Consider the following 25,148-nt stretch of genomic DNA (forward strand, 5'->3'; position numbering starts at 1 on the left):
ATTATTTTATTTTTATTTAAAAAAATAAGATATGATCCATTTATAAAATCTAACTATCGTTAAATGTGTATTTTAATTTAATAAAATAAAATAGATCTCATTTGAAACTAACTGTAGACTTTTGTTGTTATATTGAAAAAAAAAATCAAGAATGACAACTTTTAAAAAACTAGCAAAGGAGGATACATATATATATATATAAAGGGTACATAAATATATATATATATATAGGCACATTTAAATAACATTTTAATATGAAAACTAACTTGAAGTTCTTTTTTTTAGTTCTTGAATTGCATTAAAATTATATTTATTAATTATTTTTTGATAGAATTTATTTTTTAAAGTAAAGTTTTAATATGTTATTGAATCTATATTTAATTATTTTTTAAATTTTAAATTCTAATAGTTGATATGGTCTAATGGTCATTAAAAATACATTTTAGTTTAATAAAATAAGTTAAACATTTTTTTAGACTTATTTTATATATATATATATATATACACAAAGAGGTTCTAATAAGAATATTTTTAACTTTTTAAATTGAAGATAATTAGACGTAATTATTTAGAGTTTTTGAATCTAAAGTAACATATTATCATTTATTAAATCTAAAGATTCTAAATAATTGGGCTTACTTATTTTCAACTTAAAAAAAGTTGAGAACATTGTGATTAGAGCCTCATTAACAAATGCAATTAGTGGAATTTTGATATGCTTTTAGTGGAATTTTGCCCAATCTGACATTAAAGTTTGATGAGATAAAATTGTCATTAAATTACTTTTTTTGGGTAATAATTGCCATTAAATTACTTATTAATACATTAATGGTGCACTTCCTGATGCCATATATAGGCATATTTCTCGACCTTACAAATCCACTGCTCCTTTTAATATTACACAAAATATACAGCTACTAGTAGTAGTGTTGTTTGTCTTGGGAGCCAAAATTCTAAACAACCACAACCAAATATATATATATATATATATTAAATCTACGTGTAGACGGTTTGTGGGTGTATTAATACCAAAATTGATGTTTTTTCAAAAAAAATATCTGATATCTGTTTTGCTGTTAAACATATACAGTAAAATTAAAGTTTTTTTTTTTTTTTCTAATATTAATTTTGATACTGATCCGTATGCGAATCATTTAAACTGTAATCTCACTCTCTCTCTCTCTATATATATATATATATATATATATGTAGGGCATATTTCAGGATAACTTACTTTTGAGTGTCCATGTATATATATATATGTGGGGCATATTTCAGGATAACTTACTTTTGAGTCTCCATGTACCTTCCAGAATGCATTTTCTGTGACCAAAAGCGCTAGCTCTGATATACTCTTCTCTGGCAGGACTGAAACCGCAACCTGGAATCTTTACGTATGACATGTGTTTTATCAAGAATTTCATTGAAAGACTAAAATTTACTTCACAATTTTCAAAACATGAGTTATCAGCACAATGAAGTTCTCTCTCTGTTGTATCCATTCTTATTTTGCGAAGTTTCCAATAGGCAAGCCATTAATTGCATTATTTGGTTGGATCTCTAAAATTTCAATCCTTTCTAGCAGCTCCTTTCCAATAGGAAAAACCACTCAAAAATTGTTGAAGCTTTCAAAGAAAACCACTTATAATGCATTTAAGTCTTTTGTAGTGAAAAACAATTGTAAGTTTTAATTAAGAACGAAGTTTCTTTTGAAAAAGCAAATGTACACCATCACGTTACGGTAAAGCTCTACCATGAAATTGATAATCATTTCTCTACAGTTAATATATATTTTTTTGTTAATGACAATTATATTTGATTTCTTCACCTAATTTCATTAGGATTTTAGCACTATATAATCAGTCGTGGACTCAATTTAATTAATTTATGATTACAAAGACAAATTAAAATGTTCTAAACTAAAGATCCAACATTTAAAGATTTACACCAAAAAATATAACTAATAGATTTTTTTTTTGTTTTGGTGAGTAAAAAAATATAATTTATAGTTTAACCTAGGATAAATTATGATAAACAATTAAATAAAGCAAATATGATAAACAATTAAATAAAGCAAGCGACTTGAAAATACTACATGGATACATAAGTTAGAATTAGAAACAACACAAAATCCATACACTTCAACTAAAACAAATAAATAAATAACAAAATCCATTTACAAATAAAAAAACCAAAGCCAGTAGGCACGTCTTTCGTTGTACAGTAATACCTTGGGCTTCCTTTGGCACACTGGAGCCCATATAAATATACAATACAACACCAAAATAATAATAATAATAATAATAAAAAAGAAAAGTCCATATCTATCTATCTATCTTCTTCTTCTTCTTCTTCATCATCATCAAGATCCAGCTTGTTTGGCAACAGGGGAATCCGTAACCGTATCCTGGGCGATGGTAGGGTGGATTTTCTTGATAACCTTGAATAAACCACCACCGGACTTTTTGGCTCCAGATTTACCACCAGAATAAGTTGATCTTTCTTCTTCAATTTGCTTCAATTTCTCTTTGTGAATTTTCCGCATCACATAAGCTTCAGCCAAACCAAAACTAGCTACAGACATGGTGATCCACACGATCCAAATCCAATTCCAATTTTGTATATATTAATATAGTTTTGGCCTTCGAATTTATATATAATAATATAAATTTTTTCCAAGCGAAAAGAATATGCGAGAAACGAAAGAGAAAGTGAGAGGAATAGAAAGAGAGAGAGAGAGAGAGAGAGAGAGAGAGAGACGTATTTATAGGCTCTTGGTTTGGTGGGCATGTACGCGTTAGCTTGGGCAGCAAGGAGGGACAGATGTCCACTAGTGCAGTGAGGGCCCCAGTTGTTTGACCATGACTCGTAAATTCTCCTTTGATTTGTATAGTAGTTTACTGTTTCCCTTGGCGGTGGCTCAGAAAATTGAACATTTATTCATTGTAGGGCCAATTAGACTTTTTCAATATGAATTTTTTTGTGATGTTTTTCACGTGTTGGAGGCCTGGTGGGCAAGCAAAAACAAATTTGAAATTTATCTATCAAATGCTATATATATATATATTGTTGTTGCTTTAAATTACTCTCTCGCTGGTTGACATGTGTAACATCATCATCAAGTTCAACAAAAACAAATCAAAACAAAAAAACCCAAGATCAAAAGACAAATTCTTTTTCGTAATTAATGAATCACAAGACAGATTTTTGGCAGATCAAAGCATTCATTGTCATTTTCACGATACCAATTTATATTTTGTGGCCTTAATTCTAAGGTTAATTGCCTCTTCCAATTACCAAGAGACCTCGGACTCTATAATTAATATGCTCAAAAGAAGTTGGTGTCATATGTGTATATATGCATAAATATATATATATATATATATATATATATATAATTATGATTAGTCGAATTAGATTAGTGGAGTTTGGATATATTTTTAGCTGAATGTGGCCAAATCTGAAGTTAAAATGTGATGGATACTGCTATTTAATTACTTATTAATAATTTCTTTTTTGAGGAAACTTATTAATACATTAATGGTACACTTCATAGTCCATATATAGGCGTATGTATACTACTCATGGCTGGGAATCTTTGATACCCGTTTTTTATGTTCTCATTCTTATTTGATAAAATTTTATCTTATTTTAAAATTTAATTATTTATTTTTTTCGATTTTATTTCCTTCGTTAATATTTTTAAATAAAATAAAATCATTATCATTAGTGAAAGCTAGCGGATAAGGCAAAGCGGAAAAGGACACAGAAACTCCAAACTCCAACTCCAAATCCACTACGTTTTTTAATAATACACAAAATAGCCAGTACTAATACTGTTTCTCTCAAGAGCCATATTATAAAGGACCAAAAAATAAAAAAAGAGAGAGCATTCTACTAGGTCGACCTTATAGCTCAGCATTATTTAAAAAAAGTAAAAGAGGCATTTTTCAGGAGAACATAGTTTTGAGTCTCCTTGTAGCTTCCAGAATGCATTCTCTACTACCAAAAGCGCTCACTCTGATGTACCCTTCTCCGACGGGGCCAAATCCGCTGCCGGGAATGGTTACGACATGTGTTCTTTCAAGAATTTCATTGAATACATCCCAAGAACTCCTACCCGGAAAATGCACCCAAATATAAGGTGCATTTTTGCCACCATACACTTTTAATCCAAGTGATCCCAATGTCTCATATATGATTTTGGCATTCTCCTTATAGTAGTCAACCACATTGGTAATTGCCTGAAACATTGGAATTAATAATTATATTTACTTATATATATATATAAAATTGGAAAGTTTTATCAAATTATTTTTCTTTTTCTTTTTGAAATTTATTGCAAATTAATTATTTCTAACCTGATAACCTTGTGAAGAAAGGCATGCTAGCCCTCCAGCCTGAGCAATATTTGATGCACCATTGAAGCAAGTGCACACAATTCGATTGTAATCTTTAATAACAGGAAATCCATTCGAGTATAATAACTCTTCTGGAAGCACTGTCCAACCAAGTCTGACCCCTGTAAACCCAGCAAATTTGGAGAAGGAAGAAATCTCTATTGCAACCTATACATTACACAAATTTATATATATTTGCTCTCGTCAGAAATTAACAACCAAAATATTGAATAAGATGTTGCACAAGTGTGTGTGTACGTGTATATATATATATATATATATATTATATGTATTTGTCATTTTAGTGGCAATTCAATGATAAAATTATTGTATGTTTTTTTTTTAAACAATGATTCTGAATTTGAATTTTCATATTTTTAATATTAAAAAAATAAAATAAAAAGGCAAGATTCACAAACCTCCTTAGCACCAGGGATTTCATAGATCGATCTTGGGCTATAATCCGAAATGTAAGCAGAGTAGGAGGAATCGTAGATTATGATGGAACCGTTTGATTTTGCAAACTCGACCAGCTGCTTTACCTGGTGCCAAGATGCTGCATATCCAGTTGGGTTGTTTGGGGAGCAGAAAAATATAATATCTGCTCTTGAAGTAGTTTGTAAATCGGGAAAAAAGTCATTTTCAGGATTGCAATTCATGTATACAATATTCCCATACTTTCCAGTTTCTTCATGAAACTTTCCAGCTCGTCCAAGAATAACACTGGAATCTATAAATGCCTATCCAATATTAAATAAAAATAATATCAATTAGAGATCATGTGTATAAAAGAAAAATAAAATAAATATGAACCCTAAGGTTAATTTTAGAAAAAGTATTACCGGAAATGAAGGATCTTGCACCGCCACCGTCATATTTGATCCCAGAAGCATCTGTTTTTATTTACAAAAAAAATAAAATATAATTATGTGACATTTTTTTTCTTTTAAGCTTAGTAGAAAAAATATTTTTTGTTTAATTAAATATGTACGTATATATATATATATATATACATGATTTACCTGTAGGCGAGAAATGTCACACTGTGCGCCATCTGATACAAAAATCTCATGGGATTTGACATCCATGTTTCCGTATAATGTTTCTGCAATTGCCATTCTTAATTCCTACAAAACATATATATATATATATATATATATATATAATTAAAGAACTAATTAATTTCAGTCACAGTGACGAAACCGCGCGGGGCAGTCAAAATAGAATTTTCAGTAGTACTATATGTAAATTATAATCTCAAAAATTAAAGAAAAATCAAATTAAGTATATCTTAATTTAACTGGACTACTGATAATAATTAATTTAAAATTTAGATAAACTAATCAGAAAAATAATAATCAGAATTAGTGAACATCAAAATTAATTAAGATACACGTACAGTGTTCCCTTGCTCAGCTCCATACCCTTTGTAACCTTCAACTGTTGATAGATTCTGTGCATGCTGCAAATAAGTATATAGTTATTAACCAAAAACAGTACAAAAAAGAGAGATTAAACACCACAACAAGAAATATAAATAACCCAAAAAAAACAAACAAAAGCAAATAAACTCTTTGAAGCTAGCTATTGTTTTAGATAAATGTATTATCAAGACACTTGATGTGTGTAGTACTGCTTGAACTAATTACTTTTCTCCTATAAAAATATTTTCCTAGAAATATATCAATTATCAAAGTTATTTTTTTCTGAAATTAGTTTTGAAAAAAGAATCACTTAAATTTTTGATTCTGATACCAAATATCATTTTTTCTAGAATCTTTAATCATTAAAAGTAAATTATCATATAATTTGTATTTTACTCTAATACTCTCTATATGTGTTATATATATATATATATATATATATAGTTTGGTGAATTATGTATGTTTTATGATTGTATATACTATACATTTTGCCCGTCCAACAAGTTGGAGTATATATACAGAAGTGAAATTTAATAGAAAAGAAATCGGTATCTCTGGTTTATCAAAAAAAAAAAAACAAAAGGACAAAGAAAAAGCTGACTCTCTGATGAGCACCAATAGGTATCCCTGTTTTATCAAAAAAAAACAAAAAGACAAAGAAAAAGCTCTCTGATGAGGACCACTACTGTACATGAATTACCTGAGCCATGGCTTTTGTTACGATGTCTGGTATGGGCTGCGTAGTATCACCAACGCCAAGTCTTATTAAGTTTGCATGTGGATTTTTCTGACTATGCTCGTACTCACGCATGAATATCTATAAGTTACAACATCACCACCATTAATTTTATATATATATATATATATATAGGACCAAAAATGAGCAGCTAAATAAATTTATATTCAATAAAACCAAATTAAAATAACGAAGGTAATATTAAATAACAATATTGTTAAGTTAATACTACTAGTTAAGTATTTAACTCAAGGTTTAGTGATGAAATATTCTTTCCTAATTTATCAAAATAAAGTTAATATCTATCCCAGAAAATATAACTGATAGAAAATGGAACAATCTAACATTCAAGTTAACATTTCCCTCCACATGCAAGCTCATATGTGGACATGGACCGTGCAAATAGGCTTATATGTGAACAGGCCAAGAAGGCAACATGATCTAGCTTAGCTGAGGAGAGAGAAATTGATCCTACTTAACCTGGTCATAAGATGCTCTTATGGTGGTGAAAGAGATAACGATAAGGAAGATAACTCAGAGGCCAAATTCATCTTTCTCAACATCATCAACTTTTAATTTTCTGTTTTTTTTTTTTTGGGACGAAATGTTAGGTTACCATTTATACCATTGATGATAACCACTATATCCTTAATTCGATCAAGTCCCATGCTAATGTCCCCCTTCCAATTTATAAAAATATATAAATTAAAAAAAGAGTTTTCAAACAAGACTTAAGAGCCAACTTATTAACATAAGGAAAGCTGCTGACCTCCGGAAATAAATATTCACTTTGCAGGTTCTCCATATTCACACTGCGAGAAACTTTCGTGCAGTGACCTATATGATTGCATCATTGCAAGTAATTAATTAGCTTATCCTCAACCAACAATAATAATTTTGCATCATCGATCAATAATTAATTTAAATATTATAGTATATATCTAGATAAAAATATTATAAACAAAACAATTTCACATTCGATCATCACATATAGAATGAAGAGTGAAATTTTGGTCACTTATATTTGTTGTGAAACTTTTATAATATTAAGACATAATAATGTGGTAAATGCTACATATATAACATTTAGAATCAACTTACCAACTCTCCTCCCATTGTTCGACTTTGACCTGTAAATCATTCAATAAGTAAACATGTAAGTGAAAGAAAAAATAGAGATTATGAGCAAATATGACCTTTGTGTAAGAATAGTATATAATTCCGATCAATTGAATTATCCTGCTTTATAAAATCAGGATATTATAATCCGATCATAATGATTTATATATTAAAGCAAAATAAACCAATAACCTTGACCAATTGGTATTAGGTTGCGGTGAAACTACAGAAGCTCTGAAAATGCACAAAGATAGCTGAGAGTAAAGCATATTTGAAATTTTTGCAATCCTGTATATGGAAACTACTCTCTATTCGTATATATTTTGGTGTTATATGTATCAAAGGAAAGAAAATGAGCAACACTATATATATATACGTGAAGACTTAAGAGGGGTTGGTGTCTGCCACAGGCGGCAAAAATTTGTGAATAAGTTGGGCAGTTTTTAATTTGGTGAGTGTTGAATAGAATTTTCTGTGGTAGTTCCAGGAAAAAAACCCAAAAGCTTAATTAGCCATCAGTACACGTGGTCTTTGTTATTTCCATACAACTTCTTTGACTACGACTTCCATATCCAGTCATCCGCATAAATAACTCTGATATAAACATTTTTCCACACTCTAGTTAATTGCATACTAAAGTTGTTAATTTTTCTCATGTGGAAATTTTCATCCCAACTGTTTTTTCCCTGAAACCTACCACCTCAATTTTTCCAACCTCCTAATTTATAATAAGACGCTGAAGCAGAAAATATATATATATATATATATATATATCCATATATATATATATATATATATAATCTTGATCCTACCATGATATTTTGACTTCAATATAATGCCAATAAGTCTCAATAAAATCCATATGACTAATTTACACTCTATCATTATAGATTCAATATAATGCAAATAAGTTTCAATAAAATCCAAATGACTAATTTACACTTTATTCTAATAGGATCAAGACGGTAAATATATAAATATATATATATATATATATATATATATAATTATTTAATCCTAAATTAAAATTCCTTAATAGAATTTAAACATTTTCAATAAATTTATAGATTGTTAAATTTTTTTTTGACATATTACAAATATAAACATTTATACCATATAAACAGAAAATCCTTCCAAACTCCTAAACCATACATACATATATATATATATATATATTGCAGTCACGTGCAATTTTTATTAAAGATGATCATATATTTCTTTCAATTTGTGATGAGAAAAATATACATGTGTCCTTTAAAGAGTATATATAACTTTGTTGAACGAAGCAGATTGTGGGGACTGGCTGCTAAAAGAGCCTTCATGTACAGGTAACAGCTGAGAATACAGGGTTCTCATTTGCGAGGAGTTGTGGAAAAAATTTTATTTCTATTTTATTTTTATTTTTTGTGGGCTTACATCAAATAAAAATGAAATATATGTAAAACCCAATTCTCCTCTCTTTGTAATGTGGAAATAATTGTCCCATATAATTTTAGACTCAACAGCTCCTAAGATGTCAATTCAATACGATGACTTTAAAAAATTAAATAAAATCAGTAAACGATTGCCATATTAATTATTTGTCGATGGATTTCAGTCAACTTACAATAAATAACAATACGTGCTCATATATATAATTTCGACTGAGCAACTCAATCAGATGATTGTTCAGTAGATATCTAAGTATATTTCGTTTTCAAAAGAAGATAATGAATGTCACATTTGGCGGTGGAAAATGGAAATGATAGCATATATAAAGAATTGAAAGATGTTCAAGGGAGATAAGGAAGAAGACGCCAGGAAATTAAACGAGAGGAAGAATGTGGCACTAAAATCTGAAAACATGTACTGGTCTCTCTTATCATTGATGAAAAATATTGCAATAAATTGGAAGTAAGTAGTAGTAGTTACCTTCTAAGATACTCCCATTGTGGAATTCCTCACCAATAATATATATTAGCTTTATATGTCTATCTAGCTAGGTAGATTCTGAAAGTGTCTCTTCCACACTATCAGACAGAAAAATACAATCAACATCTACCACCTCCTATTAAAAATTAATTTGTCAAAAGGGGAATCCCTTCTGACATCTATAGCACCGTGATCCATCTGAAGTCTTCGAATTGTACTACTCCTTTTAATTTTCTATGAATCTGATATATACCATTCCGGAGCTTCAACAAACTCCCAAAAGTGGGACTTGATTTTCAATCCTATATAAATGTATCTGCACATATATAGCTAGGATGATAATGTATTTATTAGAAAGCCTTTACCATGTATCACTATATACATATATATATATATATATATATATCTATGTATATATCAAAATTTCAACCACACATGTATTATTATTAAGGTGGTAATTTAATGGAAATAAATCACTCAATCATTACATCTGCAGGTTTGAAAGTTGTAATTCAAATTTTGGAAAGCTTTTTTATTAAGTTGGAAGGCCCTATATTGAGTTTTGAAGGGCTTATGGCCTAATCCTTATTATAATTTATTACTAGGAGATATTTTTTTAAAATAGTATATATATATATATATATATACACACACATATCAAAATCCTATATGTAATATTGTTGTTTTGAAAATTATTTTCCAATCTATAATTAATGGAATATTGTGATGATATACATCAGCAAGATACAATGATGTATCAAATCATATGGTTCACACCTAAATGAATAAATTTAAACTAAAATCCTTAAATTCATGTGCAATGTATATTGGAGATACCGCATTTAAACACAAATATATGTTTAAATATTTTGTTTTATTATTATTTTTAAATATATATATATATATATATATATCTTAAAATAGGAAAATTCAAACTCTCAACATTTTGCGCGAGAAAATGATAGCTTTGCGATTATATGTTCCCGGGGACAATATTTTATTTAATTTGTTTGTGTTAATTTGGTCCAGAACTTAATCATGTTTATGGACTGTGGTTCACATTTATTTTGTGATAATTAAAAATATAAATCATATAGGTTATATTACTAATTATATGGTGCATGCATATGCTAGCTACGAGACGTTCTTGTGACTTGTGAGGCCAGTAATAATACGTTGGAGAACTTTCGCTGAAACTTAAGTTTATCATAAAGTAGGAGACTATATGATGTAAAGTTGTAAAACCATAATAGAGAAAATATATCTATTTATCTAAATATATGTGTGTGTGTGTGTATATATATATATATATATAAATAAATAAAAAGACTTGGATCCCATCAATAATAGTCAACATTTAAAAAAAAAAAAAAAAAATATCCAGCGTCATTTGGAACCTTTAAGACCAGTTCTTATCTTGCATATCCAAATAGTCAATATGTCCACCTCGAAATTCTACTGAAGCAAATTGGTGGAAAATCAGCTAACTTTGTTCAGACAATTAATAGAATATATTATGACTTTTTCCTATGTGATTTTCATTTTAAAATAAATTAATAATTTGAAATAAAAAATTTAAAGCGTTTTTAAGGTTTTTTTTGTTTTCAAAGTCAAAATGGGAAGTATTTGCTTTGTCACTAACCACTTTTTTTTATTTTTTATTGGAATTGAAAGGAAAAATATGGGCGTGTAGTATATTATCTAATGCAAAATAGTCTTCTCATAAATTATTAAAGTAAATTATATGTTTTCCTTTTGGACAAAGCAAATTATATGTTTGATTACATATAAGTTTATGATAAGTTTATCATTTAAAACGTTGCAATTGTTGACCTTTTTTTTTTTTTTTTTTTTTTTGGGAATACAATTGTTGACTAATTGTAATGATAAAATGAATGAACGTAAAATGTCCAAATCCTAGTGAATTTACATAGTAATTATACAAAGAAAAAGTACACTATGAGCAACTCATTTCTCCCAAATGTCTATATTATTACCAGGATAAGTGGTTGTGGTTTTATTACCGATGATTCATTGTGTAATAAAATTATATTCGAGACACCTTTAATATGCAAAATAAATGTAGAAATAAAATAGTTAATTATTATTTTATCAGCATATTTTCAATTTCAAAAATATCTATTTCATAGAAAATTATATATATTTTTTTATTTCAAAGAATAAGTATTTTTTTAATAAGCTCAGAATTAATATTAATTTATTTTAAGAATAAACATTTTATTTATTTAAAATATATTAAAATATAAATTGATTATTTTATACTAAAAATACATAAATAACCATAAAATTTAAATTAAATTAATTTTTACTAACTTTGAGTTTTTTAAAAATATTTATAAATGCTAAACATTGAATCTAATTCAATATAATAACTAAACATATAAATAGGAATAATTATTTTTTTAATTAATTTCTATAAATAAGCATACCTATTTTATGCCAAATAATTATTATGTATACCAATCATATCTTAACTAATGTTAGGGTAACAAAAAACCTATCAAAATATTTATGAAAATGTTGTGACAATATGATGTGTTACTATTTTATTAGTTAAAAATCAATAAAAATATAAATATGAGTAAGTTAACTTTGAAGGAATAAATAACTAAAATATAAGTCAATAAAATAGTAATACTTCATTAATTTGATAAAGATGATTCTTAATACCTCTATTATTATTCAATTACAATTGATTTACTTTTGGTATAAATATAATTTTGCATACTCTTTAGGTTCTGTTCTGTTCTTTTTGGGTCAAGGGTTTCAGCCTGTTTACAAGTACTAGCAAAATTGTTGTTCTAGAAATAGGCTATTGGGCCAGGAAAGCCCATTAATGCCCACGTTAAACTGAAACAATTAAGCCCATTTCAAAAAACTAAATAATAAATAAATGTAAACATTAATTGGGTTTACGCTTTAAGACGATGCGTTGCGATCAGGGAGGAACAGGGCATGGTGTCGGATGTTTGCGGACACACAGAAGCTTGTGATAGTTGAGAGCAAACCTGGTTTGGATCTGCTCGTTCTGGGTAAGTTTGGTCGTCATTTTCTTCTTATTTTTCTTTCAGTCAACCCAGAAATTCACTGGGTGTTTTGACTGCAAAAACCCAACACCAATTTTTGGAAACAGTGGAATAATTTCACTCTTCAAATTGCTATCAATAATGGGTTGCCATTTTTTTTTTTTTTAAAAAAATATCTTCCAGCCTTAACATGAAAAAGAAAAAATGGGTTTCGAGTATTGAAGTTTAAAAATGCATTTTTCTAAGTCCATTTTTCCTAAAACAAGAAAAAATATGTATATATTGAGAAGCTGCTGGTATTGTAAGCAAATACTTGGTGAATTTTGCAGGCCATTGATTTCTGTTGGTAGTCTTTTGCTTTGCTGATTAGTTCTGGCCTTTGATTGCCGTAGAAGAAAATATCATAGAATATTCTTGTTTACGCTGTGCCCAATTCAGAAAGCAAATGTTAGTGGATAGTTCCTAGTTGAAGAATTCCCCTTTCCTGAGTAGCTGCAATCGGGTTTTGAGTTAGGTGCTCTTTTTTTTTGCCCCCCTTGATTTTTGTTCTTAAATGTGAAGAGAAATTAGCACATAAAGGCGTTGCAGCTTCTACAATGATTTTTCAGCTTTTCCTTGTTTTCTTAATCTTTTACATTTTGATTTGATAGCACTGGGATATTGTATCTGTTTCTGAATGATGACAAGTGATAATGATGTTAATGGTTCTTTTGCCTTAAAACTGTAAACGTTTTTTGTAACTTAGTCTCCATGAAGCTACAAACTAATTGAGCTTTGTATTTTTTCAGGTTGTATACCTTCGGATACAGTGTTTCATGCTGATAACTTACAATAATCTAAGAGCAAGTTATCTGTGTAGAAAGGCCTCTTGTCTACCCTTTGTCAAAATTTTGAACATCTGTTGTTCAGAAATCTTCAGCACCATGAAAGAAATCAAAGTAAAAGGTGTTTCTAGTATGTCTACACTTGTATCTGATGAACAATCTCGAATCCCTCAACCCGAATCCGTTGATGATGGTTATCCATCTCTTGATGTACAATTTACTCCTGAAATAGAGAAGAAGTATGTCCATCGTGTTTACGATGCTATTGCACCCCATTTCAGTTCCACCCGGTTTTCTAAGTGGCCCAAAGTGGCCTCTTTTTTGTCATCCTTGCCTTCGGGATCTTTAGTGCTGGATGCAGGATGCGGAAATGGAAAGTACTTGGGATTGAATTCTGACTGCTTCTTCATAGGATGTGACATAAGCAGTCCCCTTATTAAAATCTGTGCTGATAAGGGGCATGAAGTTTCGGTTGCAGACGCTGTAAATCTTCCTTACAGAACTGGTTTTGGTGATGCAGCAATTTCTATCGCAGTATTACACCATCTTAGTACAGAGAATAGGAGAAAGAAAGCAATTGAAGAATTGATCCGAACTGTTAAAAAGGGTGGCCTAGTTTTAATAACAGTTTGGGCTGTAGAACAAGAGGATAGATCATTGCTTTCAAAGTGGACTCCACTCACCCAAAAGCATGTTGAAGAATGGATAGGACCTGGTAGTCCTCGCGTTCGTAGTAGCCCTTCATCCCCTAGACTGGAAAGCATCCCAGAAGCTGAGGAGAACAGTTTGGGAGAGCATGTAAAAGATTCCAAGGAAAGTTCAACTAAGAGATTGCCAGAAACAACCTCTGGATATGCTTCCGTTGCTTCCTGTGATGTGGAAAATGTCAATAATCAACAGGAATATTTTGTCCCTTGGCACCTACCATATCATCGTGCTGAAATCAGTGGTGCTTCTGCTTGTGCTCTTGCTAATGGCCTGGCAAGGAAAGATGATAAAAAGGGTGCTGTAGTGTACAACAGATATTACCATGTCTTCAGTGAAGGTGAACTTGAAAGGTAATGCCCTTTTACCAAAGATATTGTCTTCATTTGAATGCAAAATTTTTGTTATCCCTTCCCACTCCTTGGTTGCTTTTCTGCCATTCAAATTTTGTGATTTGCGCACGTTGTTGAAACTGAACAAACAATCCTTGTAACACAAATAGGTAAATAGGTACTACACTTGTAAGGAAGAAGATGTCCATTTTTTATACGTTAATGCCCATTAGATTGATTTATGTAAATATAGATCTCTAACAACCGAATCATCTTGAAAGTACTTATTGACTTGGTATTATATGATTTTTCAGCACTTGAGATTCTAATAAAGAAAACATATAGAAGTGGAGAAATGAGTTGCTGCTTAGATAAGAGCTTGCATAATATTCCTGTTTGCGTATAGGATTCTCCAGTTGCTTTCTAGGTCCAACCTCAATGTTTCTGTTTGGATTTAAATAGCCTACTGAGCTAGAAAAATTCACTGCCTATATGTATCTCTTTTGTTTAACTTGATATTTGTTTGTAAAAAGAGTTTAGTTTATTAATGCTGTACATGTTTAATGGATATATTAACTTTATTGCTCACTTGATTTTGTGCCATATTTTGCAGTTTAGTATCGGGTATGGACAATGCAGTAATTGTAGATCGGTTTTTTGACAAATCCAACTGGTGTATCATTCTTGAGAAGACATTATGAAAAGATCAGACGGCTGATCCTAAGTTACTCACTGCATACACCCCTCAAAAAGCAACTTATAGGCAATGAAACACAGTTTATGGGGAGAGAGAGAGAGAGAGAGAGAGAGAGAGAGAGAGACTTTGGCTTCAATGTAACTTGAATTGGCTTCATGATTACATGTAGAAAATTTTGCATAACTCACACACACATGCCTTGTTAGAGGTGTTGACGTCATTGTATTGTTCAATGTTGGATTAAATTTGCTCTCTTCTTATGAGCAGTGCATAAATTTGCTTTTTTAATATCTCAATGATTTGGTAACTTTTGTATTTCTTTTTCTTCGTTTTTAACTTTTCTGGAAACAAAAAATAGATACTAAAGTACAGAAAACAAAAATTGGCTTGCACATGAGATAATAGATGCAGAAGGCTACTACTTTTCCCTCTCCTTTTATCTTCTTTATGCATGCACATGAGATAATATCGACATACCGAAAGTTTCTTATCCTAGATCATGGACAAAATTTAAAGTCCTGGATCATCTTATTCCTGCTAATAAGTGATCTATTTCCTGTAAGTAACCTGCTACTGGAAATAAGTTGATTCTGGACTCTAGCCTGGAGAATCCTTCCAAAGGAGAAATATCCAAATAGCTTTCAGGCCAACACTAATTCAAACCCTAGCCATCTTCATGACCAATGAAGAAAAAGAAAAACTGAAAGGCATTCTCTTTGTATGCAACCATAGAACCTTCATTGATCCACTTTATTTTCAATATGCTTTCATGAAATATATCACTGCAGTTACATGCATTATAAGCAAAATCAACTAGATAATTGCTCTGATCAAAATGATTGGTTTAATGAGATACCAATAGAGAGATCGTAAGCAATGAAAGAGCAGTTAAGCCGAGGTGATATGGTTGTAGAGAACCTTATTTGTTAAGATTCAGTCATTTATTTGCAGAGCTTGCAGATGATACTGTCGCTGTGGCAATTGATATAAAGGTTAGCATGTCCTATGGAACTACAGCTAGTAGGACTAAAAGTTTGGATCCTGTGTTTTCACTTCCTGAATTCGTTCTATCAAGTTTCTTCAGAAACAAATAGCGGAATACATATACATGCAAAGTTGGTGAGAAATCAAGGATTAAAAGTTGCAATGAAACCATGAGGGATATTAGGTAATTAAAGATGATCGGTTTTTTGACAAGGACAGGAAATAATGGTGGTCTTAAATCGAATAAAGCTATGTCATTGTCGTTGAAGTAAAAATTGATATTTTGACCACCAATGGGGGTTTTCAGTTGAATGTTTGGTTCCAAGTGTAGTGGAAAAATTTTATTTGATGAAAGCTGATTGTTTTACCCATTTGTTTTACTCTACTACCAAAGAAATTGCAGACTATCATTATTTTATTATTATAGTAATTTTCTATTTATATATAGCCTGCGTATAATATATTATTATCTGCAATTAAATGACAACATAAATATGAATTGGAATTACGTACGATTTAAGACAGTTTTTACATATGGGAATGTTATTTTTCATACATATTTAGCATTCCTAGTGTAGTTTTATTTTTTCAGACAGAAGTGGTTTTACTTTTTCAGACAGAAGCAATTCCGAGCAGAAAATTATGTTTTCATATCTGTTATTGGAAAAGTTTTAATTTTCATTTAGTATTCCCTTTTTTTTTTCTTTTTTTTCTTTTTTCTGGGGACATGTTATTTCATTAGAGATTGATCTTTAAAAATAATCAAATTTAGAAGAATTTAAATCCATTTAGTTAAAAGAATTTAGTTCGAAGGCTCATATATAATATAATCAGTATCACTACCCAGAAGCAAAAGCCACGACTCCGAAGCTCCACTCTCACACCTAAAATCTAGACTATTTTCTTAGGAATGATTAGGAGTCAACATGATAAACCGTTATCCCAAGTTTTGCAGGGGTATCAGAAGCAAAATTAGCAAAATGTCTACTCAAGCAGCTCATGTGAAGTATGCTAACCACCCAATACGTTCTAGTTTGCTAATACTATATATGCCCTTTATAAAGGAGATAAGAGGAACAGAAATTGGGGATGGTAAAAAATAACCATTGTCTAAAACTTCCCTCTTCATTTTTGTATAAAAGGGGAAGCTATATATGTAAAACTGTATTGTATATGGTAAGCAAGAAAGGCTACAACTAAGATTAGTAGTTCAAACCCCAGTCATATGGCTGATATATAACCTTCAACTGAGTGTTGGCAAGCAACTCCAATAAAGCTTCTGAGACTGGTGGGTCCAAGTAGTTCGATGCGTGCTTGAGTACCTCTAACTCAGTCTTACCAAAGTCGACACTATACCTGAGCATCAACGAGATAATATTAGCATTAGGTAATAAACTCACAGTCTAGACTGAATAATCACAATAACAAAGTAGGTGATATGTACTTGTGCTGTACACAGGGGTAGAATACTGAAGCAAATTTTACACAAGATAATTCCACTTAAAATGTGATTGGGGTGCATACATGTTCATTTTATTATCCAGTTAATTGATGAACATCTCAGAAATCCTCAACCCTACAAAATAAATAGGAAACTCTATCGAAGTTCCATTAAGGCCATCTGCCTAAGTGAGCCAAACACTATGCAGAACGTTTGCCTGTAATGGAGTGGGTTACATTGAGCTGGTGTAGATGTGCTCAACTTAAAAGCAAACCGTTCATTCATCAAACAGATTACTAACATAGAAGCAAACCGAAATTGGTACAAAAGTTGGCAATCAAAGCCCTAGACAGCCAAATTATCCCCCATTAATCCACACATTACATATTACTAATATGATCAAAACAGCATTTCTTTTATAAATTATTATCAAGTCTGCAGTGCACTTGATTGCAGTAAAAATGTGGCAACAGTTACTTGACAAAAAAGTGAGAGAAAACATATCTACAAGTTGACTCTGCACAGGCTGAGTGCATATGACTCTATCCCACTGTTACAAGGCATAAAATAACAGCAGTCACATAAGTCAACCTGACCCATATTGCTCATAAAATTGGTCAAAAAATAAAGATATTTGTTTTCTAAGCATAAAAGATAAATTTGAGCCCAAAAAAGGAAACTGGCTCAAAGTGGGTTAATAAGTAGGGTATAGAATTACCACCACTAATCTTAAGAACAATTCTTAATCTACAAAATTATTGGTTCTCTAAACTTCCCCAAACCAAATCAAGAAACAAAAAGTTGGGCCTTCTACTCAAAATGCTTACCATTTGAGAGTCTTACTGACTGATGCTACTTTGGCATTGAAATCAATAATAACTCCCCCATTTGACAGAAAATTATGGGCAGCTTCCATCAACTCTTTATCAATATCTCCTGGAGAATAACATCGAAGAGCAGGTCCAGATCGTGTACCACATACCAAAGCAAAGTGAATAAGAGGCTCTGGGTAAGGGAGAGCCACCTGGTACAGAAAAGATAAAAGTGGAGTAAATTGCGAAAGAATATAGTCTAATCATTTCTAGTTAAGCAAAACAATATGGAAACTCAGAAAATTCTGTCCAACTTCACCTCACATAAACCTGAATAAGGAACATCTAGTTCTTTCCCCACACACAACCACCCCCCCCCCCCCCAACAAAAAAAAAAAAAAAAAAAAAAAAGGGGGTGACACCTAGTTCTTTCAAAAAAATTCCGTAAAAACCTAGACGGAGCAGCGTCACTTTACCTAATAGTAACTTTTAGAAGACTAAACGGTATAAAAGACAATAAGCAAGCCAATTTTCATTTGTACAGTGAAAAGCTTGAGTAAATGCTGTGTAGGAACGCCCAATTTTCATACAATTTACATCCGCTGATGTTAATTGAGCATAACCATAAAGAATCACATAAAGTGATTGACATTTTAAAAAAAAAAAAAAAAAATCCATACCTGCTACCGATAAGAAATTATTCTACAAAATGCAATCAGAGTTTAATTCATTATTTATGCCAAGCAATATTAGTATGACCATCTAACCTTGGAACATTGGTCTTTTGCACCAAATGGCTTCATGAGATTGTATGGCGGTCTTTGGTTGCCCCGTAATACGCCATTTTGTATAGCTGAAAGTGAGTAGGTGTTCCCACCAATAACATACCTAAAGTCTCCAAATAACCTTCTTCTTTCTAAAGCACCAGCTGGATGACCCCACACCAAAATTGCATGGATGGCCATCATATTATATAGATTTATAAAAAAAGCAAGTTTCTCTTCCCTTGGCATATCCTGTACTTCCACCCTTTGGAGCTCCTCCACTGTTCTCAAATACCTACAAAGACATAACAATTAAGAATTACTTAGATTAAAAAATATAAATGAATAAAGTTTAAGGAGAAACTGAGCTTCCTATAAGAACCAAAAGCATCAATCAAACCTTGCAAATTCCTCGCTGCCATGTATACTTCTATAATCAACATGCCTTCCATCTTCTGATGTGTAGGCCTCAAAGATTGCATATGACAAAAATCTCAACCTTGATGCAATTTCTATGATAGGCTTTGGCTTCACAACAGTTATACCCTTTGGAATATTTTGACATTCAGACACTAAAGGATCATCATCTAAGAACCGATAGAGGTGGTTACCATCCTCAAATAAATTTTCACTGCATAAAGGAAAAAAAAAATGGTTAAGAAGAAACAAAATGCAAAAATATATGGAATATTTTACATTTATTCAAAATTAAATTGCTTTTATCTCAAAAGATGTATGTTTCACCAGCGTCATCCTGCTAATAAATATTTCCCTTGAATATCATCCATTATTTTTAACAACAAAATACATCAACCAAAGTTCCAGACCATTTCTCCCACAAAATTATATTGAGAACCCAGCAATTTTTTACTTTGCTCTGCTTCACTGTTCTCCTTAACTGTTGGTCTGTACAACTTTCCTAATAACAAAACCAAAATACATAGACACTTTAACGAGTACTTATGGGACTTACTGGAGAACATGTTGGAAGAACAGTTTGCTTGCAAGCTTCCTCCCAAATCCAATAGCCTGTCTCGTAATATAGGATTGCACAAAAAAGAAAAGGGAGGAGTTAAGAACAATACAATCAATCTGTGACATATACATAATGTGATTGCAGGTTTGCTTGAAATTTCCACTTCAGATAGTGGATGGGAGATATATTCAACCAAGTCATATGAAATTTAATATTTCAATACGAGCCCCATAGAATGCAAAAGTATAATTGGTCTTGGTCCAATTTACAGATAACCTGGTTTCCCATTTTCTAGTTTTAGTGTGATAAAAGAAAACAGCCTCTTTCAATTTCAATGGAGTAGTTATTAGTAAGATGCCCCAAAAAGGACCTCAAGTTATATAGCCAAGGAGACAGATATTCTATGAGGGAGATGAAAATACACTACAAGATTCGGAGAATCATCTTTGGATAAGATAGATTAATAGCACCATCTTTCATAATCATTCGAGTTACCGGAAACCAGTCATGACTAAACATATTTGTTTATGTTGTTCCATTGTCTGGTACCATCTCACTTTTGGTTCATCAAACTTTACCATGTATTTAACATCTGGGTAACTTTGTGAATAAATAAATATGGCACATACATGATAACAGCAACTGATTTTGATTTGTGGCAAGCGTCACAGTACTAAGTGAAATCAATTCAATTCATAACCACACTTAATAATCAACCACAAAATTGACATGCAAACAATGATATGCTACGACAAAAAAAAAAAAATAAATAAATAAAAAAGAAGAAGAAGAAGAAAGAAAGAAAGAGGTATATCTGACTAAAGCCTGAAAGTTATATGAACTAAAGAAGACTTCTAGGCCCAAAGAAACAATAGATTAGGCCCACTACCCAGCATGTGCAAGCCACTTTACTAACTTAGCAAGTAAAAATTCAATTTACCTCTTCCCTTTCAAGATACTGATCCTCAGATAAGAAATCCACGGCTGCTGAACCTAGAAAACAGTTGGTGAACCTCCGCATTTTATAAAATCGGTCCTTAATAACAATAGATTCCTTCATCTTCCGGACAACCAGAGATAGTTCATCAATAGCTCCACCATTGGAAACATCATCTTCACCAGAAAGTGGTGGCATAGGCGCTTCAAATGATGGCGCTTCATTGATCAGATACTCAATTTTTTCATCAAGCTTCCCAGATTCATCCAAGCCCCTTAGCTCATTCAGGCCTCCAATAAGAACTTCATTGAAAAACACCTTTGGAACAGCTGTAGATGCAGCAATCTTCTCCAGCTCTTGCTTTCTACTGGGGTAGACATCGATATTAATCTCAACATATCCAAGCCTCTTCCTGTGCAAAAGTAACCTAGCCTCTTTGCATTCTTGGCATCCTAACCTTGTGTACAATATTATTCTTCCCTTCAGAACTAATAGTTTTGGTGGTTCTTCAACAGCCTCCCCCCTCTCCTCAACTTTGTTTTCTGCATCAACATTTGAAAAACTAATATAGCTTAGGGGATTCCATGCAGACCTCTCTGCTGTTTTTTGGGAGACTTCATAGGTTTCATTATCTTTAGTGGAATCTGAAACATTCTTATCTGCATTGTCAGAAACATCCTGTCCAACATCATCCTTTCTTCCAGAAAGGCGACGTAGAATACTTGAGACTGCAACAACACCCTTCTCTGCAACAAGGTTTTTTAATGCAACTGCCTTCTCAACTACCTTTGGGTTCTCTGAATCATGTTCGATAGAATGATTCGATAAACTTCTGCTAACTTCCATCCCAGGCTCCTCTGTTCCATCAAAGACAGGCTCTTGCTCCTTCTCCTCATTAAAAATCTCCTCCATAGTTTGGTTTGTTTCGTTTCGAGCTTTAGATGCCTCTGTTCCATCAAAGACAGATCCTTGCTTCTTCTTCTCACTGTGAATCTCCTCCGTCGCTTGGTTTGTTTCATTTTGAGCTTTCAATGCTGAATCTCGATTTGCATCTGTCTTTCCACCAGGGATATCAATCCCACCATCAGTGGCTGATTTTTTTTCCTGAGCTCCGGACTCCAATTTCCCTCCTTCATCCATCTTACCAACAGAATCTTCTTGTCCGACGTCAGTATCCAAATTTTCTCCTTCAGCTTTAGATTCCAAATACTTGCTTTTATCTATCTTTTGGTCCAAATTATCTTGTTTCCTATCATTGCCTAACATTTCTTCACAAGCTTTAGACTCCAGAGGGATGCTGTTCTTCAAGCCATCTTGCCCAGGACCATCTTCAGTTTTCTCTCCCTCAGCTTTAGACACCAAATCACTACACTCATCCCTCTTGTCAACTGTGCCATCTTTTCCATTACCATCATTTAAATTTGGGCTTTCAGTACTGATGTCCGGAGATTTCATCTCTTTACATGGTTCTCCTTGTTCATTTTTATCCACAGCTAGTGTTTCTCCCTCCAACTTCTCAGCAGTTGGAGGATTTGAGAGATCTTTCTTGGTTGATTCTCCGTTCTCCATAAGGCAAGCAATATATAAGGTTTGAGACTAGAATACTTCTTTCCCTTGTAGATTATGAGGATTCCATGAATTTGTGCAAATCCTGGAAGTAGCTCAACTAAGAGTTTAAACAATGCATAATTGCATAGCTGCTGAAAAAACTTGCAAACTAATAAAGTAATTTATGCAATTTCTTAATGTGTGAGAACAAGTGAACGGGGTCAACTGGCTTTGCAATATAGTGATCACGAAATAATAGTTCATTTTCTGAAAACTTAGCCAGATGTATATACTTCTCTTTTAGTTCTACGTTGCCAAGAATGCTTAGAAAAAAGTACTAACCCATGTGCAATAACAATGGATTTAACATCTAATCCAAATCTTGCAGCAACATCTTAATTAAATAGCAACCTGATATGTTGTTTTTGACATAAGCATTGACAAGAATTATTGTTACTACTGTTTCCAGAATATATAGACTTGTAATAAGCATACAACCTCAGACAGTAAATCCACTGGACATAACATATCAAATTACTACAGGTGAAAACCCCACATCCTCGGTTCTATCAGGCTTGGTGCTAAAAATCTCCCTCCCCAATAAATAAATAAATCAATAAAATTGTGAAATAAAAATGCATATGTATGACAGACCTGTAAGAGAAATCAATCCATACTATACCAATAAACAAACTTAAAGAAAAGCTTGCAAAAGCAGACAAATGCATACAATAATAAAATGAGCCTAAACCATCTCTGCAGCATTCATTCCAGATAAAATGTAAAATATTGCCAAAAAAATAAAAAATAAAAAAATACAACAATTTCAGTCCCTTTAATATTTCAATTCTTTCTGACTCAGACCAAAAACAAGAAAAAAAACAAAAAAAAAAAACAAAAAAAACAAAAAAAGAAGAGGAAAAATCAGCAGCCTCAATATTGCCTAAAAACAATGAACTTTTGTACCCAAGAAAAAATAAAAAGCCTAATAAAAGTTTCATTTCTCAGCTTTCTCACAAACCAAACAGATGAACAATGATGATAACATTTTCAATCACTATAAAAACATACACAAATCAAAGCAACCAAATACCGAAAGTTTTCAACCAAAAAAAAAATCCAAAAATTACGAAAAAAAAAAAATTGAATTATAAGATGATAGAGAAACCGTACAGATCTTCAAAGCGAATGAAGGCCGCGTTTGAATTTGGAGAAAAACAAAACCGCAGAGAAATGAGGGAAGATCTTATAGTGCGTTGTGCTAAAAAAATGGCTATTAAATGTTCTGAAAGTTACGATTTTTTTTTTTTTTTTTTTTTGGTTATTATAATCTAAAAATTTTCAAAGAAAAAAAATCAATAAATTGAAACCACGGTTGGGTACGAGTTTGAGAGAGAGAGAGAGAGAGAGAAGAGAGAAAGCGAGAGAAGCGGGAAGTCCGTGGGCTGAAAAAAATGAAAAAACAAGAAAATGAATGAATTAGAAAACCCACGCTGGCGCTGTCGTTTTATACAACTGGACCGTGCTTTAGATTTTGTATAGCTGACTAAATAAATCCTCTTCCCTTTTTCCTTTCTTGTTACACGTATTGCCATTTCATGCACTAACCATACACCCGAGGCAACAACTTAACAATCCCCCTTTTTTTTTGTCTTTTTGGTAAGTTAGGTCAGTATCATATGCGAGTTTAATCCCCCAATGGTAAAGCAAATTCAATCGAAAATTAGTGAATATATTTTAGTGGAACAATATATTCTTAATTTACAATGATGATAAAATCATCTATGTTTTTCTTTTCTTTATTTTTTTGGTAGAAAATTTATCTATGGTGTTATATATCGAATGATAATATTGAATGTTAAAATAGTGTCATATTGGATGTTAAATAATGTGATTATTACTTTATTGGTTTTAATTCCCATTTATTAAGTGGTATGAATTTTATCATATTATTGTAATATTAAATACCTGCAACATTATTCAATAACAAATACCATTTTAGTCATATGACATCATAAAGACTCATTCATTATATTTATTGCCAATAGAAGAAACAAGACTCATTCATTTTTCATTACCAAAAAAAAAAAAACAGAAGACTCATTCTTTTTTTTTTTTTTTTTGGAAAATAAAAGACTAATTCATGCTTCATAAAAAAAAAATGAAAATAAAAAAAGCAAAGAAAAGACATATTAAAATTTGCCCAAAAAAGAAGAAAAAAGAAAAAAAGAGAGACTCATTCATGTAAATGATGCAATGATATTCTAATGAGTTCACAAGCATTTTTCCTTCAATTTAGAGTCTTTTTTTTTTTTTTCATGTATAACTTGTTTCCTACGTCTGATGATAAAGATGAAGAAAAGTATATAAATATTTGGTAAACAAAAAAAAAAAAAAAGAAAAAGTTTGACTGTGAGGAAAACTAGTTCTAAATCATTGAAAATTCGAAGCATATTATGCTGTCAAATTTGCGGATATTTTAGCCTGTAAG

The 25,148-nt window shown here is 31.4% G+C and overlaps 3 protein-coding genes across 6 annotated transcripts; 1 reads left to right on the forward strand and 2 right to left on the reverse strand.

The window, feature by feature from the left end:
• Nucleotides 1–3,807: 3,807 nt before the first annotated feature.
• On the reverse strand, nucleotides 3,808–7,996 carry LOC107422669 (aminotransferase ALD1, chloroplastic). The gene is made up of 10 exons (XM_060817695.1): nucleotides 7,872–7,996; nucleotides 7,662–7,690; nucleotides 7,330–7,397; nucleotides 6,525–6,641; nucleotides 5,800–5,862; nucleotides 5,423–5,527; nucleotides 5,243–5,293; nucleotides 4,820–5,140; nucleotides 4,362–4,568; nucleotides 3,808–4,244 (listed from the first exon to the last, which is right to left on the reverse strand). The coding sequence occupies exons 1-10, from the start codon at nucleotides 7,946–7,948 to the stop codon at nucleotides 3,951–3,953; spliced, it is 1,332 nt and encodes a 443-aa protein (XP_060673678.1). The 5' UTR covers nucleotides 7,949–7,996; the 3' UTR covers nucleotides 3,808–3,950.
• Nucleotides 7,997–12,508: 4,512 nt separating this feature from the next.
• Nucleotides 12,509–15,510, forward strand: LOC107422678 (tRNA (carboxymethyluridine(34)-5-O)-methyltransferase). Of its 4 annotated transcripts, none has more exons than XM_048475037.2 (4): nucleotides 12,517–12,643; nucleotides 12,967–13,151; nucleotides 13,426–14,519; nucleotides 15,112–15,510. In XM_048475037.2, exons 3-4 carry the CDS (start codon nucleotides 13,453–13,455, stop codon nucleotides 15,197–15,199), a joined length of 1,155 nt encoding a protein of 384 aa, XP_048330994.2. In that variant the 5' UTR covers nucleotides 12,517–12,643; nucleotides 12,967–13,151; nucleotides 13,426–13,452; the 3' UTR covers nucleotides 15,200–15,510. The 4 variants fall into 4 exon arrangements, with proteins under 4 accessions (XP_015887644.3, XP_048330994.2, XP_048330993.2 ...); XM_048475036.2 differs by having other exon boundaries at nucleotides 12,967–13,146; XM_048475038.2 differs by having other exon boundaries at nucleotides 12,967–13,146; nucleotides 13,426–14,506.
• A 1,744-nt stretch (nucleotides 15,511–17,254) lies between these two features.
• LOC107422702 (uncharacterized) lies at nucleotides 17,255–24,124 on the reverse strand. Its single transcript, XM_016032202.4, has 7 exons — nucleotides 23,831–24,124; nucleotides 21,113–22,760; nucleotides 20,170–20,225; nucleotides 19,597–19,827; nucleotides 19,200–19,491; nucleotides 18,448–18,644; nucleotides 17,255–17,535 (listed from the first exon to the last, which is right to left on the reverse strand). Exons 2-7 carry the CDS (start codon nucleotides 22,676–22,678, stop codon nucleotides 17,382–17,384), a joined length of 2,496 nt encoding a protein of 831 aa, XP_015887688.3. The 5' UTR covers nucleotides 22,679–22,760; nucleotides 23,831–24,124; the 3' UTR covers nucleotides 17,255–17,381.
• Nucleotides 24,125–25,148: the final 1,024 nt, after the last annotated feature.

The sequence above is a fragment of the Ziziphus jujuba genome, chromosome 5 (genome assembly GCF_031755915.1).
Source record: "Ziziphus jujuba cultivar Dongzao chromosome 5, ASM3175591v1".
Taxonomy (NCBI): domain Eukaryota; kingdom Viridiplantae; phylum Streptophyta; class Magnoliopsida; order Rosales; family Rhamnaceae; genus Ziziphus; species Ziziphus jujuba.